General features: G+C 40.3%; 1 protein-coding gene across 4 annotated transcripts in view; it reads right to left on the bottom strand.

The window, feature by feature from the left end:
• Nucleotides 1-17,922, bottom strand: part of Clasp2 (cytoplasmic linker associated protein 2) — a 179,612-nt gene that overhangs the window by 25,092 nt on the left and 136,598 nt on the right. For 3 of the 4 annotated variants that reach the window (XM_051140338.1, XM_051140335.1, XM_051140337.1), the window contains 4 exons: nt 12,114-12,277; nt 9,586-9,664; nt 5,032-5,175; nt 1,623-1,766 (listed from right to left, as the gene is read on the bottom strand). In XM_051140338.1, the coding sequence (XP_050996295.1) occupies nt 1,623-1,766; nt 5,032-5,175; nt 9,586-9,664; nt 12,114-12,277 (531 nt within the window). Of the gene's footprint in view, nt 1-1,622; nt 1,767-5,031; nt 5,176-9,405; nt 9,457-9,585; nt 9,665-12,113; nt 12,278-17,922 lie in introns of all 4 variants that reach the window. The other variant, XM_051140336.1, reaches the window with a different exon arrangement.

Below are 17,922 nucleotides of genomic sequence, written 5' to 3'. Positions count from 1 at the left end.
AGCTTGGAGGTAGGCGAAGGCTCTGGGACAATGATGGCAGGCTCTATCTGTTGAGGGACACATGAAAGGCGTGTTGTACTTGCATATGTCCATGCTTCTGATGCAGCTGATTCTAACAGACTAAGTAGAAACCTCTGAGAGAGCCTTCACTCTTTCAGGAAGGACAACCCAGACCATTTGGAAGACAAGGAGTCAGCTGCATTTGGGAGGCAGGAGGAACAGAGTTCAACACAATTAGCAACCAAGACCCCTGCAAGGTCAGAAAGAGGGTAGTAATATCTGGCAAGTGACTACCAGACGGAAGACAGTCAAGGTCATTAACAAGCCAGGGGTCAGAGATGGGCAGAGAAGGGCTTCAAACACATTTCATTGGGTGGGCAGTGCATGAACAGTGTATGATCATCTTTCTGGTTGGGCTGAGGGACCTGCAAATACTTTGTGGGTCTTCTATTACCTTGGTCTACAATATTTCAGAGAACTAGCCAATCTCATAGCAATTACTCCAGCCCAGAGTTGTCCATTCTCTGCCAAAGCTCTATAAAAACCCTAGACAGGAAAATTTAATGCCTTTTTTCCTCTCTTGGAAACTGTCTTTTCTGTCTCTCAGGAGTTCTTCTCCCTTCTCTATAATTCTTTTTAATAAAGATTGTTTTTGTTTTGCATGCTCCCTCCAGAATCTGCACAGTGAATTTCCACTGGTATTAGACAACCTGGCATTTCTGTCTCAAAGTCAATTCCTCCTGCCTGCCGCCCCCGCCCCCCAAAGCAGGATTTCTTCATGTTAGCCTTGGCAGTCCTGGACTTGCTTTATAGACCAGGCTGGCCTTGAACTCACATCGATCCACCTGCCTCTGCCTCCCAAGTGCTTGGATTAAAGGCGTGTGCCACCACGTCCAGCTTTCAAGTCAATTTTTAGTAACCACCAGAGTCTAGCATCTAAGATCCTTGAGTCATGTACAACTGGGCTGTGAAATGTCTTGTAATATTCAAAAGTCTTGTATCACTTTCATCTCTGAATGCCTCCCCTTAAGCCTGCCATCAAGTACACCTGCATTCTTCTTGTTATCAAAGGCCCCTCTTTTAAAATTCTCAATCTTTTAGACATCTTATGTAAATCACACATACATCCATACATTTCAGTAGAAGTTCATTTAGTCAGATTTTACTTCCTCAGAACAAAACCCTGCATATTCACACTCAAGAGGCCAACAAGCCAGTGATCCTTTAGCATGGTTCTATTCACACTCAGTGTTAACTTGGGATGAACTACCCTTGCTGCTGCTCAAGCGAGAACTGGTTCATCTGAAGGTCAAAGGGCAGCATGTTATAAAGTTCTAGTATCTTCCAAGGCAGATGCCTCAGACACACACTGTATACATGTGTGTCTCTTTCAACTTGGCTACTGCTAACTACTATCGCAATGCACACAAATTATAATATAAGCACCATAGATTCAAGAGATTCTACTCTTCCCAAGGCAATATTTAATTGCTTCTGCTCAAATTGCTGCCAAATGCAGATGTAAAAACCATACAGTAAAATCAAGTCAATTTCATGCAAAGCAGTCATTGTTAAATCAATCATAACAGCATACAATGGCCAACAAAACAAGTGCGAAGTACCTGGGTCCCATTGCCGGTGTTTCGAAGGTGATTGTGAAGAAGTTTAGTAGCACCATCTTGGAAAGTTTTTGGTAAAGCTCCTAGTAACATTGTAAACTCTGGGGTATTGAGTTCAAATAAGGAAATCAGCACTGACTGTGCTGCCTGAAAGACACAAAGACACAAAGCAGGTGAATGCATCCTGGCTACTCCAAGATGTAAGACGGCCATGTTCTTATGTTTCTCCTTGACAGCACAGGCTTGACCATCTCTCCTGTGGAAAAGGAAAATGTTACTGTTCATATTTTTTGGGGGGGGGGGGAATAAAAATACTCTCAACTACCATTTATTTTCTGAAGCTAAGAAGGGAATATGGAGTTGGGCAGAGGCAGGCAGATCTCTGTGATTTCAAGGACAGCCTGGTCTACTGAGTCCAGGTCAACCAAGGCTACACAGGTTGAAAAACAAAAACAGGGCTGGAAAGATGGCTCAGAGGTTAAGAGCACTGGCTGTTCTTTCAAAGGTCCTGAGTTCAATTCCCAACAATCACATGGTGGCTCACAATCATCTATAATGAGATCTGGTGCCCTCTTCTGGCCTGCTAACTCATACACTGCACAAATAATAGATTCTTTAAAAAAAAAAAAAAAAAAAGAAAAGGAAAAACATAAAACAAGAAGGGAATATGAAAGTGTAACATGACAAAACTTTGTAGTGTTATTCTGTCAACATATGTTACTGTTTCAGCTTTCCCTACAAATGATCATAAGGGAAGGACGGCTATATGAACCCTACCTAGGGTGACTTAATATTGAAATTAAACTTTTTCAATATGTGAAATTTTCTTCTTAAAGGAATACTGGTGGTAGAAAGTAACAAATGTGTACACGGCAGTAGACAACAGAGGGGTAAAGGGTATGAATGGGAAGAGGAGGGGAATTGTTGCATGAAAACATGTTATTTTGTACTATAATTAAAAAATAAAAGCTGGGTGTGGTGGCGTACACCTTTAATCCCAGCACTCGGGAGGCAGAGGCAGGTGGATCTCTGTAAGTTCCAGGCCAGCTCGGTCTACAAAGCTACAAAGTCAGTCCAGGACAGCTAAGGCTACACAGAGAAACCCTGTCTCAAAAAAACAAAAATAAATAAAGCCAGCATAAGAGGAGGAAAACAACAAACAAACAAACAAAAAAAAGCCAACCAACTAACCAACCAAAGAAACAAAACAAATGAGGATTTCACTATGTAGTCCTAGAGGGCTTTGAACCATAATCTTCCCAACTCTGCTCCTTGAGTGTTGGGGTTACAGGTGCACAACACTGTGCGTGGCTCTGTAGGATCCTTTAATTAGCAATATCTAGTCTCTTCTCAAGCAGCTAATCTAAAAAGCCTACAGTTAATCTCAAGGTAAGGTTAGTCAAGTATTTTGTTGAAATTAAAACAAAATTATGTAACAATTTAGAGGAGAGCACGAAAGGGTGCATGGCCACACGATTCACACCCTAAGCACACACCTTGTTTTGGACCTTTTCTGATCTCACCCTATGAAAGCTTCTGTGTTCTACACTTGTAGAATCTGAACGTCCAGCAGTGGAGTGTAAAGTATGCTGCATTCAAACATGCAACACTCACAACATTCTCCTGCTGAGTGTGTCTGGGCACCATGTCCATGTAGTGCCTGCAGATGTCACAAGTTGTCTGACCCCCTGGAACTGGAATCACAGGCATCTGAGTGTCATGTGGGTCCTCCGCAAGGGCAGCAAGTACTCTTAACTGACCCTGATGCTTTATTTTTATTTTTGGAGACAGGGTCTTTGTACATAGTCCTGGCTGTCCTGGAACTTATTCTGTAGACCAGGCTAGCCTCATATCCATAAAGATCTGCCTGCCTCTGCCTCCTGAGTGCTGAATTAAACATATGTGCCTTCATGCCTGGCCTTTACTTTAGTCTCTAATCTCAATTACAAACTTCTATTTGCTTCAGGTTTGCTTTGTTTTGTTCACTGTCTTATGGTGGTTGATTGGATAACTGATTTAAAATGTTTCCTTTTATTATAAGCTCTGAATTAGTTGTTTTCACAAAATACCTGACAAAAGCAACTTATAGACAGAAAGGTTTATTTAAGGCTCACAGCTTGAGGGTATAGCTCATTCTTATAGAAAAGGCTCAGTACACGGAAGCACGAGAGAGCTGGTCACAGTTTTCCTTGTTTTTCTTTTTTTCTTTTGAGACAGGGTCTCGCTCTATAGTTCTGGCTGGTCTGTAGCACACCATGTAAAGTTGCTGCCTCTGCCTCCCGAGTGCTGAAGTGAGGAGTGTGCACCAGCTGCCCTCTAGTTTTTGAGAACATCTCTCAGTGAACTAGGAGCTCAGTGACTAGGAAAGATTAGCTGCTAGTGAGCCCGAGAGACTCTCGTGTCTGCCACCTTCCCAGCACTGAGATTACATGCATGTGCTGCCACACCTGATTTTTTTTTTTTTATAATGCAGGTGTTAGGAATATAAACTCAAGTTCTTCTGCACTTTACCGATGGAGTTATTATTTCCCTAGTACAAATGATCTATGTTTTTGAGTATATAGAAAATACTAACAATAAGCCCTTGGCAGAAATGTTAAAAATATGAACATATACTAACATGCTTTGAAACAGGACATGTTTAGAAGCTCAGTCAAGCTGTGCCAGCCCTCCTGGTACTTGGAAGGTGGAAGCAGGATGACCAGCACTTCAAGGTCATCTGCTAGAGTGAGTTCCAAGCTAGCCCAAATTATATGACTGTCTCAAAACACCATAACTCAAGAAAATGAAGATAGATAATTAACTCTAAGTCAAAACGCAAGGACATAAAAAACGAGGCAGACATTAATTCTCAGAATAGAGCTTCTTTTTTTTTTTTAATTTATTTATAACATATACAGAGTTCTGCCTGCATGTATGCCTGCACACCAGCAGAGGGCACCACATCTCATTATAGATGGTTGTGAGCCACCATGTGGTTTCTCGGAATTGATCTCAGGACCTCTCAAAGAGCAGATGGTGCTCTTAACCTCTGAGCCATCTTTCCAGCCCCCAAAATAGAGCTTCTTTAAGAAAGGAGGCAGCAAACCACAGGTACAGGAGTGAGAACTTGGAAAACAAAACACAAGGTCAATCTCCATTTTACCAAGAACTGACTCTGAAGTACTACAAAGATTACAGGACTGATGGAAAGGGGAAGTGGGAGAAGCAAAGGGAAAGCCAAGTCCTCACGTGTGATTGAAGATAAATATAGCACTTGGATCTAACAGAAGATCAGTAAAAAAACAAAAACAAAAACAAAAAAACCAAAACAACAACAACAACAACAACAAAAACAAAAACAAAAAACAAAACAAAAAAACCCCCAAAAACCAAAAACCTAAACTCATCTCCTGATCCCACTCAAACACACCTTTCGAACATCAGAGCTTTTGGGCTCGGTCGTCCAAGTGATGACCCGAGACACTGCCAGGCGAGTTTCACTGGAATTTATAAAATCTCCTGGGTCCATCTGCTTGGCCAGAGTTTCTATGTACTTAAGGATAGCAACCTTCACCTGTTAAGGAAAGCACAATGAAAGAGGACAGTGAGATGGACACTGGGATACTAGGTAATGCATCAGAAATAATCACCATCAGATTTTCCAAGTATAGCAGCAGCAGCAGCAGCAGCAGCAGCAACAGCAACTGTCAAAGGAATGATGGAGCTACCTCTGTCCTGACATGGTGAGGATTCCTGTTTTCATGTGTACTAGAACTTTTAGCACTCAACTTCCAGAGCATAAACATCTGCTGGAGATGTTCTTACCAAATAGAAAATGTCTCCATTAGCCTGCTGCTTTCAGAGTGTGTGCATGACTAGCCTTACATAGTCATTTCTTTTGGGAGAAACACTGTTAAATGATAAGAGATGGCAAGACAAGCCTGTCGTCACATCTGTTTAGATTTAAGGCAGAGCCTCTAGCCCAGCTGGCCTCAAGTGCACTGTGTAGCTGAGAATGGCCTAACTCTCCTGAGTACAGTTTATGAGGTGCTGCGTATGGAACCCAGGACCTGGTGCAGGCTAGCCGAGCACTCTACCTACCACTCACCACCCAGTTCACTCTTGTATGTCAGGTGCATGCAAGGCAGCTGGGAGATAAGCTATTTCTGAGGCACATACGCTTCTTTCTAGACTCAGTCATTTTAAATTCTTCTAATGAGCAATTACTAAATTATATCTGTTCTCTCTAGTATGCTAGTAGAAACAAAAAGAATTGTTTCTGGTCACATATTCCAACATTCTATAGTTTCTAAACAATTTTTTTTTCTTTTTAGTTTTTTACTTAATTTTGGTTTTTTGATTCTTTTTTTTTTTTTTTTTTTTTTTGGGTTTTTCGAGACAGGGTTTCTCTGTGTAGCCTTGGCCATCCTGGACTCACTTTGTAGACCAGGCTGGCCTCGAACTCACAGCGATCCGCCTGCCTCTGCCTCCCGAGTGCTGGGATTAAAGGCGTGCGCCACCACACCCGGCTAATTTTGGTTTTTTGAGACAGGGTTTCTTGGTATAGTCCTGGCTGTCCTGGAACTTATTTTGTAGATCAGGGTGGCCTTGGACTCACAGAGACCTGCCTGCCTCTGCCTCCTGAGTTCTGGGATTATCTTTACGGCCTATTCTTATGTGCTCCACATGCACACCTCGTGCCAATGGTGGAATTGTAGTTGAAGAGGTTGTGTACTGCCATGCAGATGCTGGGAACTGTGGCCAGCTCCTCTCCAAGAGTACTAAGTACTATTCACTGCTGAGTCATTTCTCCAGCCTCTGAGATCCTTTTTTGAAAGTTGTTATTACTGTCATCATTATTTGCCTTGCTCATGATAAAATCTACGGCCTTGCAGATGTCAGGTAAGCACTTTACCTTAGAGTTGTACCTACAGGACCTCAAGATCTTTGAAAAACACTTCTTCTGCACTGTGTGTGCTGTGTATGTATGTTTATATGTGTGGGCGGGTTCATGTGTGAGCATATGGAGAGGTTGACACTGAATGTCTACCTTATCCACTCTCCACTTAGATACTGAGGCAGGATCTTCTTGCTGATTCGAGTAGTCTAGCTAGCTAGCCAGCCTGCCCTGGGAATCCCCTCGTCTCTGGCTACACTGTAGGGTAAACAGGTATAGGCTACCACACCTACCTACAGCTTTGCTTGTTTTTGTTTTTTTTCTTTTTTGAGACAAAGTCTCTGTGTGTATCCCTGGTTGTCTTGGAACTCTGTGTAGACTAGGCTGGCCTTGAACTCACAGAGATCTATTTACCTCTGCCTCCCACATGCTGAGATTAAAGGCATTTACAGTCATGCAATGCAAGCAATGCAGTTTTTAAAAGTTTTCACAAAATAGTGGTGTTAACTGTAATAAGCAAGTAACCATAAAGACGTGTAATTATTGAAACACTCCCAGTTTAGTAGGACATCTCACAGTCATGCAGTCTGTAATTATTGATGCAACTACACATTCCATTTTAAAGAACAAAACAATATAGTTGCAAAGGTGTACGTAATCCTTCAGTGTATTTATCAAGCTGGAAAAAGTATTCAGAAAAGTGAAAACCACATGTTTTTAACAAATGCTAGTAATTTAATTAAAATCACTTTATAATGTTATATAGTCGATTTCTATCTTCTTTAAAAAAAGATTTGTTAACTTCTTTATTTTTAATTTTTTAATTATTATTACATTATTATTTGGAGACAGGGTGTCTCTATGTAGTCCTGGCTGTTTTGGAACTTGCTGTGTAGAGCAGGCTGGCCTTCAACTCACAGAGGTCCCTGGCCTCTGTCCCTTGAGTGTTGGAATTAAAGGTGTGCACCACATTCAGTAACCAGTTAAGGGATTTTGTGTATGTGTTTCTATGTAAATATATATATGCTCTTGTGTGTGTGTGTCCGTGTATGTGTCCAAAAGAGGAGGGCGCTGTATGTCTCAGGGCTGAAATTACAGGTGTTTTCAGGATATCCAGCTTGTTACTGGGTGCTGAGATCCAAGCTCTGGTTGTCCTTTGTGAGACAATTGCAGTGAACCACTGAGCCATCTTTCCAGCTTGTTAAGTTCTTATGATTTAAAAATGTTTTTTCATCAGCTGGGTGTGGTGGCGCATGCCTGTGATCCCAGCACCCAGGGAGGCAGAGGCAGGTGGATACGAGGCCTACCTTGTCTACAAAGCAAGTCCAGGACAGCCAAGGCTACATAGAGAAACCCTGTCTTGACAAACCAAACAAAAATCAAAATAAAAACCAAAAGACTCCCGCCCCCCAAAACCACCAGCTTCTCCTTCTGACTCCAGGCCCACTGGAAGCTTGCTTTAACTTCACCAGTTTCCCACACCCCTATTTTCCTCTTTACTTGTCTTTTTCTTTAGGTCTTTAGCAGCTTTACTCTGTCCCCCAGAATCACCTGTCTCTTGAGTCATGGTTTCACAGCTCAGGATAACCTACAATTCTCTGTGTAGCCCATACTGACAAATCGCTGACAATCTACCTGCCTCAGTGTCTCATGTGGCAAGATCACAGGCCTGTGTCATTACATAGGACTGCTTCAGGCTGTACTTACACAGGTACACAAAACACCTTCATTCATATTTTCAACAGTTTCTGAATGTCTACCATGTACTCAAATCAAGTATTATAGATAATAATGATCAAAAATTCTAAGTTTTCTGTTCCCAGGAGTGTCTTGGATATAGTATGAGCTATAGTGTGTATTAATATTAAATAAATTCTTCTTCAGGTCACTTTTTAAAATAAAAACAGAGGCCATTTTTATACAATGGCTCTGAGAAAAATGACATTACACTAAGTGCATGTCAGCCCTGTTAGAAACATAACTGTGATTCTGAGACATTCTGACTATATTCCAAGGTGTAAAGGGGAAAATCAAGCTTGGGTAGTAAGGCTTGCAGAATACATTTGTGCAGAACAGAGCAGAAACTACAAGGCTTGGATAAACAGTATGCTTATTTCCCTGACTTTAATCTCAATGGATAAGGATCATGAAAAACATTTTTGTAGGGCTCTGTACATACTAGGCAAGTATCCTATCATTTAGCTAAATCCTAGTAGAAATTATTTTACGTCTTATGTTAAACTTAATCATTTTTTTTTTTCTCGAGACAAGGTCTCTCTGTGTAGCCTTGGCTGTCCTGGACTCACTTTGTAGACCAGTCTCGCCTCGAACTCACAGCGATCCGTCTGTCTCTGCCTCCTGAGTGCTGGGATTAAAGGCGTGCACCACCATGCCCAGCTAACTTAATCATTTTAAATCACAAATTAGAATCTACTTTTCACACAACTAGAAAATGTGTCCAAATAGAAATTGAGAAAGTTTAAAACTTTATGCTTGTTTCAGCAAATGTTATTATTTCAGAGAGTGAGAATCAACTGAGATTAGACTTAAAAAAATAAGCTCCAAGGCAATGAATGCTATGTTTGCCCCAAATATCAGCCTCTAAAAACCACAAAAACCCCCAAGTATTAGGAAATCATAAACATACATAAGATTGTACAAAGTAACTCTATTCCAGCACAGTGTTGGATGGCTGTATGCTGTGACACTTTTAAAATGTGTTTATACAAACAGAGCTTTCCCAAAGGGTCGGTCAGACTTCTGGAGAACACTTAAAGTCAAGTACATGCATGTATAAAAGGCTGAAGAAGGTTAGTAGTTAAACACAGATGCATAAAACATTATTTGAAATACTGCAGAGAGTTCTGAAAAGAAATAATGCAGGCTAGAATAAAAATAAAAGAAAACCTTTGAGCTCCAAAAAGAGTGAAGCTGGTCCCGAAGTGCTGGCTTGACTGTCTGAAAGTTTATAAATAAAACCCACTGATTGAACAGTTTTTGCATGTAATAAAAATACAACTTATCCCAACTTTATTAATAAAATACTTTAATTCCTTATAATATAGTGAGAAGAAATAAATTTTTTACCTTCAAGCTTGGTGTTTGGGTCTGGTCAACTGTAAATCTCATTAGGATATTAAACTGAAGATCATTTGGGAATGATTCTCTGAAAAAAGAAAGAAAAAACCTGAAGTTAAAAAACAAAACAACCAACCCCCACCAAATTAAGTTGACAAGTATGCATTTTAACAAATTCCATAGCAAAAGACTATACTTAATACCCACAAAGAAAGTATGAACTGGTAGCTGAAATGGCACAGTCTATTAAGCACAATATAAGATAATAAAAGCATTTGAACTTATAGCCAGTAAAGAATTAAGAAACAATACTAGATAACTGTATCTTGCTTGTACATCAAGGTACAGCTGATATATTGAGTAAATCAGAAAAATGTATTCAATTAAAGTTCAAACTTTTAGGGCTGAAGAAGGGGCTCAGTGGTTAAAGGCGGAGCAGAACTGAGTTTAGTTCCTAGCAGCTATATGGGCAGCTCAAAACCACCTCTAACTCCAGAGGATCCAATGCCCTCTCCTGACCTCCTCAGGAACAGCTCACACACATATACACAAAATAGAAAAACAACAACAACAAAACAAACAACAAAAAAGGCAAACACAACTTTAAAAAATCAGCTCAATATTTTAAGACATGTTTCTTCTCCTTCAGATATGAATCCAGTTAACTATGGTGCACACATTTAATCTCAATCTTTAGGAGTCAGGGGCAGAGGCAGGGGCAGAGGCAGAGGCAGGCAGATTTCTGTGAATCTGAGGCCAGCCTGGTCTACATAGTGAGTTCTAGGACAGCCAGGGTTACATCATAGTGAGACTCTGTCCTCAAAAGCAAGCAAGCAAGCAAGCAAACAAACAAAAAAAAAAAAACACCACAACCAAAAAATCTGGTTTCCATATAGGAGGTGGTGGCATGTGCCTTTAATCCCACCAGTCTGGAGGCAGAAGCAGACTGATCTGTAAGTTCAAGGCCAGGCCTGGTCTACAGAGTGAGCTCCAGAACAGCCAGGGCTACATAGAGAAACCTTGTCTCAAAAACAAAACAAAACAAAAAAACAAAAAACCAAAAGCAACAACAACAAAACCTGAACTCCAGACTCATTTCATCTTAGTATATGTGTTTGTGAAGTAAGTCCCTTCAATGACACGAGCTCAAGGAGAGAGAAACCTACCATGTGTAAAGCCTTCTGAAAGGAGCTCCAGATACCCAACAGCATGAGAAAGCATTCTCTAAGATTTAGGAACAGTTTTTAACTTCACATAAGATCAAACTAACCTTTAGTTCAACTTACACATACATTTATGGTTGTTTGTATATTAAAATCTTTTATTATTGGGGGTGGTGGTGATGGCATACAGTTTTAATCCTAGTACTTCAAAGGCAGAACAGGTAGATCTCTGTGAGTTCAAAGCCAGCTTGGTCTACATAGAGTTCAGAGTCAGGGCTACAAAGGGACACCCTGCCCCCCACACCAACCAACCAACCAAAACCTAACCAAAATAAACCAAACATCCCTTTTTCATTTGTATTTACGTGTGTGTGTGTGTGTGTGTGTGTGTGTGTGTGTGTGTGTGTGTGTGTGTGGTGTGTGTGTTGGCATTTATGTGCTATGGTGCACTTGTGGGAGTTGGTTCCCTCCCTTTAGGTTGTGAGGAATCCAACTCAGGTTGTAGGGCTTGACAGCCAAATGCTTTCATTCCATGTCAACACAAGATTTTTCTAGTGTAGTCCTGGCTGTCCTGGACTCACTTTGTAGACCAAGCTGGCCTTGAACACAGAGATCCGCCTGCCTCTGTCTGAGTGCTGGGCTTGCAAGTGTGCACCACAATGCCCAGCTCTTACTGTCTTTTAAGAGATAAGCTTTTATTTTATTTCCCAATCTTGCTTCAATCTCATGGCCTCAAACAATCCTTCTGCCTCAGTCTCCCAGCAGAAGGAACTACAGTTTCTTGTTACTGTATCTAGTTCAAGTTGCATCTTTTCGCTTGTCTTGTTTCTTTTTTTAAAGGAGGGCCTCTCTCTGTAACCCAAGCTGGCTTTGAACTCCTGATCCTTCTGTCTCCGACAAGCTGGACTGTATGTGAGTGGCACCATGCCTGGCCCCATATATATGCTTAACCACCCATACATTTATTTTATTTTTATTTCTGAAACTGGGTCTTACTACATAGCTATGTAGCTCTGGCTGGCCTGGAACTCACTATATAGACCTTGATGGCCTCAAATTCCCAGAGATCTGCTTCCTTTTTGCCTCCCAACTGCTGGGATTAAAGATTTCTAGCTTTATCTTTACTGCTGTTGTTTTGAGATAGTCTCTTCCAGTCAAGGCTGGCCTTCACCTCACTACATACCTGAGGGTGACCTTGAACTCTTGATTCCCCCAGCCTCTATCTCTCAAGTGTTGGGACCACCATGCCAGTTTACATTTTACTTAAGCTAAGAGCTTTAAGTATTCAAAGCAGTATAAATAAAACTTCAACACAGGGGCTAAATATTTGTGGTTATCATCAGGTAAACTTGAAATACATACAGAAAATATTACCTTGTAATATCAAGGGCTTTCTGAACCTTTGCCTGGACAGACCCAAGCAAATCAGCCCCCATCTTTTTCAGCAGCTGTGTCAGCAGTACAAACAACCAATCTTGAAGATCATCTTTGTGGACTTGTATGAAATCTACTAGAGTCTCCAAAAACATGCTGAACACCTGTAGTTGATAAAGCGGAGAAGTGGGAAGAACAAAGAGGAAATATTCATCTCTATGCTCAGTCCAAAACAGAAATGGATGGGAAAAAAGAAATCTGCGGCACAGCGATTGGCAGCCAAGCAGGGGAAGTCGCTCTTGCTTTTCAGTGGACTCTGTGACACAAGAGGGCATCTGCAGCGCTACCCACGTCTGCAGAAGCCTGACCACTAGCTATTCCATGCAGCGTCACTTGGTAGAGAAACTGCCCATAATGGCTGGCACACCTACTGTTATCAATGAGGACACAGCTCAAACGAGTTAAACCGAGACTCATTTCCTAAGAAACGGAGGAGCTGCTACATATATTTTCAAAGATACTCAGCTTTTTCTTAAAATGGCACTGAGTGAATCAGGATATTATTGAACTTATAGTCATTATAAAGTAGAAAATGTATCTATAATAATGTGCTGATTAGATTCTCAAAATGACAAATTTCATAAACTTTTGAGATGAGATTTATTATTTATTACAACTGTCTCCAAAGTAATTTTAAAGTCTGAAGTAACAAAATTATCTATATAATAAAACAGGATAAAACTATGTATTAAAACTTAGTTACATCTTTTTAAATGTTCTTGTGCTGGTAGGTTTTATTTTACAATTTGTTTTTTGAGACAGGGTTTCTCTGTGTAGCCTTAGCTGTCCTGGAACTCGCTCTGTAGACCAGGCTGGCCTCGAACTCACATAGATCTGCCTGCCTCTGCCTTCCAAGTGTTGGGATTAAAGGCATGTGCCACCACACCTCATTTATGTTGAGGAGTTTTATACCTGATTCCAAGATTAAACATACCAGTTTGAAAGATTGTATAAAGTGAAAGAAAAAAACTTAAGAAAAAGATAAACTAATATTCATATGTGGGTTTCATTAAAATATTTTGGAAAAGTGACCCTTGACAAGGTTTTGTTTCTTGCAAGAAATCAGTGTTATACTGGAAGATTTCTTTCTTTCTTTTTCAAAAATTCTTTTATTTATTATTATGTATAGAGTGCTCTGGCTGCATGTATACCTGCAGGCCAGAAAAGGGCATCAGATCACATTATAGATGGTTGTGAGCCTCAGTGTGGTTGCTGGGAATTAAACTCAGGACCTCTGGAGGAGCAGTCAGAGCTCTTAACCTCTGAGCCATCTCCCCATCCTGGAAGATTTCTAAGTAAAAGGAAAATATTCTTTTTTTTTTCTTCGAGACAAGGTTTCTCTGTGTAGCTTTGGCTGTCCTAGACCAGGTTGGCCTTGAACTCACAGAGATCTGCCTGCTTCTACCTCCATGAGTGCTGGATTATAGGCACGCACTACCATGCCTACCAGAAAAATTAAAAAAAAAAAAAAAGATTTATTTATTTACTTATTTATTAATTATGTATACAGTGTTTCACCTGCATGTCAGAAGAGGGCACCAGATCTCAGGATAGGTGGTTATGAGCCACCATGTGGTTGCTGGGGATTGAACTCAGGACCTTTGGAAGAATAGCCAGTGCTCTTAACCTCTGAGCCATCTCTCCAGCCCCCAAAAAAATTTTTTATAAAATGTATTTGTTTATGTATACAGTGTTTTGCCTACATGTACACTTGCACTGCAGAAGAGGGCACCAGATCTTATTATAGGTGGTTGTGAGCCACTATGTGTTGCTGGGAATTGAACTCAGTACCTTTGGAAGAGCAGCCCAGTAAAATATTCTTAAGTAAGAGTCACAGCCTTGCTAAACTGAGACAAATCAAAACCAGAACACGTAACTAAAACCACACTATTTTCATTTGTTTGTTTTAATTTTTATTTTATATTCATTTTATTATTATCAAAATATTCTATCTCAAAAGTAACTGCTAATTTGAAATTGTTTCATTTTCAGTATTTCTGGAATTTCCTTTATGCAGTTGTAATGAACTTTAGTTTTTGCCACTTATGTTAAGTAATGAAGTTTCCTTTATTTAGAATTAGAACCATACTTTAACATTTGAAACTTGGCTACGAAGGGGGGAAATCCACTTCTGACAAGAAAAAGGGAAAGCAGGGAAATGGAAGACAGTAGCATCAACTGGGAGAAAGCCCAGTCACACTCAGACAAAGCCCATTCTTCTCGCAACTCAACTCCCCAAACCTGGCCTCAAAGTTGGCTAAGTGCTTCACTTAAACTGTTTTGGGCTCTCTCCTCTAGGCCTAGAAGATTATAAAAAGAATTTTGTTAGACCTAGTTTGTGGCAACTTTGTGAATCTAACCTGGTACTCACTCTTGCTGGTTACCTGGGAAATCTTTTTAGCAGAATGCTAGAGATGGTTTTTATATTTCTCAACACGTCACATGTTACACAATCAGGTGGGAAGTGACCAAGTTTGTAGAGAGTCCTGTGAGGTTGCTGGTGAGTTGAAGTCAGCAATAGTAAGATTACAGAAACTAACACAGTACAAGTAGTGGTTTCTCTTTCTGGTTTACCAGCGCGCGCACGCGTGCGTGCGTGTGTATACCTGTCCTGAAAATCTTTTTTGTTTGTTGATTTGCTTTTGTTTTTCAAGGCAGAGTTTCTGTACATGGCCTTGGCTGTGCTGGAGCCCACAAAGATCCATTTGCTGATATGAAAGGCATGTGCCACTACCACACAGAAAAAAAAATCTTAAGATACTAGAGGCCTAAGTCACTTTTTAAATTTCATGTTCCACAGTGTCAATGGCCATTTGGCTCTGGCTGAGCTGCAGCCATATGAGTACTAGACTTTATCCCTTTTATTTCTTGTATACCAGGGTCACCAAATCATTTCTGTAACAGGCCAGAAAACAAATGTCTGAGACTTTACATGCCATGGGTCTAGGAACTGCACAGCCCTGTCATCGTACCATGGCCACAGACATAAAATCAGTACAACTGTGTTTCAAAACAGATAGATGTATTTACAAAGCCTTGGGCAGATTCAGCCTCCAGGTTGTGTTTGTCAACTCATTTTTTTTCCCTATGACTACTGGAATGTCACTTTGATAGAAATAAAATCCTCACAAATTCCCAGTTAGTGGGAATCATCACTGTACCTCTCCAAACTGGCCTTGGAGCATCTGGTGATCTGAGCTCTGTCTCCCCTCTCACACACATCTCATAAAACTCCCAATGTCCCACCATCCCCTCATTTGCCACCCTTACATACAGCATGTGTCTTCCCACGAAGATTATCAAGAAGCTACGTGGGCTACTTCATATCATAGCCACTCATTTTTTTCCTACCTAAACTTGTTTTCTTGTTTGCTTGTTTTTGGTTTTTCAAGACTGGGTTTCTCTGTGTAGCCCCGCCTGTCCTTGAACTCACAGAGATCCTCCTGCCTTTGCCTCCTGAGTGCTTGGATTAAAGGTGTGCGCCACCAAGACCGGCAATTCTTGTTTGTTTATTTGAGACAGGGTACTACTAATAGCCTTGGCTAGCCTGGAACTCACTATGTAGACTAGGGTGGCCTTGAACTCAAGAGATCCATCTGCCTCTGCTTCCCAAGTGTTGGGATTGAAGGTGTGTACCACCACCTATTTGGAACTTGTAATGTGACTAGCTGTGCACAGTACTACTTTTAATCTTTTCTCAGATTTTATTATTATTCCACCAAGAATATTTATAATAGGGTCTAATTATGTATTCCAGGATGACTGAAATCATGATAATTTTGATTCAACCTATTTAGTGTTGGGGACACAAGCATGTACTGCTAGGCCCACCCCAAGGCTCTGTCATTTGTATGTGTGTTCACCTGAGTACACATATATACACACCTGTATTTAAAGGCCACAGGTCAACCTTGGGTGTCATTTTTTAGGTGTTGTCCACTTTACTTTTGCACAGGGTCTCTGGCCTGGAACCTACCAAATAGGCTAGGCTGGCTGGCCAGGGGACCTGCCTGCCTCTGCTTCACCAACACTAAGAATGCAACTGTGTATCACCTTACTAGGCTTTGTAAAAATGTGGGTTCTGGGACTGACCTCAGGTCTTTACACGTGCACATCAAGCATTAACCACCTGAGCTAATTCCCTGGCTCCAAGACAGGGTCTCAAATTGAGGGCAATCCTCCTGACTCAAGATAATAGCACATTCACATTTATTACTTCTCTCAAGATCTTAACTGTTCTTTCCTTCCAGAAGACTTCTCTGAACGTCCCTGATTGAAGTTCCTTTTGGTCAGATAAAATGTTAAGTAGCATAATTAAAATGCAGAGATATGGGGTCTGGAGAGGTGGGTCAGAGGTTAAGAGCACTGGCTGCTCTTGCAGAGGTCCTGAGTTCAACTCCCAGTAACCACATGGTGGCTCACAACCATTTATACTGAGATCTGGTACCCTCTTCTGGCATGCAGGTACAAATGCAGGCAGAATACTGTATACATAATAAATAAATAAATCTTTTTAAAAATACAGAGATATGATTTATAGGTCACTACATACAAAACTGTAATATTAATTGAAAAAAAGTATTATATCCCATCAGTGGTACTTACTGACATACATATGTGCAAATATCCATACGTATATAAATAATCATAGCCCTAACATATTGGAAATAACACAAAACTTTTCTCAAGTGACTTCCCTACCACAGAGAATTTATTTCACAAGTCAATCAATATTCTCTCCTTTCTTCACCTATGAGTAAAGGAGAAGTGTATATGTTAATATAATGCAAGGAATAAAAACTGTATTTTACAAGGTAAAATTTAGAATTAGTGGTCCACAACCACTACTTGCTTTTATGGAATAAAATTAATAGAATATTTGAGAGTACATATGGGGTGGTAAGTTGAAGCTTTGTACTTTCTAAAAATAATGTCAAAAGTTGGGAATTATTTTAAGCCTCTAGTGGATCAATTTGGTATTTCACAACTGGAATTGTTCAGGAAAGAATCAAATACTTCGGTTGTTACAATTGAGGCAGCCTCTTTTTACATAAACCTGCTTTATCTAGGTGTGCCAGCCATCAAATGTGAAATAGAAGAACATAATCAAATTAGATTAATTAGTAGATTAAAAAGCACATCTCCAAACAGAATGACAGTTTGCGGAACTGCAAGTAGCATTTCGTGGATTGCAAAGGGTCCAATACTGCACGAACTCTTCAGGAGAGAAAACAGAGAAAATGGGTTAATTCCACAGTCATGCAGTAAAGTTAGCTTTTCAACAAATATTGAACCAACTTACTCTCTATTGAGAGTTCCAACACAGGGGACAGCATGCAAAAAAAGAAAAAAGAAAAAAAGAAAAACACACAAATTAGTCGCCATCAATGCAAAGTTCCTGTATGGAAGGAAAAAAAAAAAAAAAAAAACACTAAAGAAAATGAAAATGACAAATGTATTTCAAAATCTTATGGAAAAAAAAAACTCAAAATAGTTTTAAAAACAAGAACTAAATGACCAACATGGAGAAGAACACATGATTTCTCTGCGTGTTGCATTTGCTTCCTTGAGGAGGAAATAAAAAAAAAAAAACTGAAAAAAGCTTTTCTTTTCTTTCCGCTCCCCCTAAATCCCACGTGTTTGTTTGTTTGGCTGGCCTTGAACTCACAGAGATATGTCTGTTTTTTCCTCAGAAATGCCTGGACTACCACGCCCAGCCCATTACAAATACTTTTTGTTGTACAATCCA

This window comes from Acomys russatus, chromosome 32 (genome assembly GCF_903995435.1).
Source record: "Acomys russatus chromosome 32, mAcoRus1.1, whole genome shotgun sequence".
In the NCBI taxonomy this organism is placed as follows: domain Eukaryota; kingdom Metazoa; phylum Chordata; class Mammalia; order Rodentia; family Muridae; genus Acomys; species Acomys russatus.
This window is presented reverse-complemented; position numbering and strand designations above follow the sequence as displayed.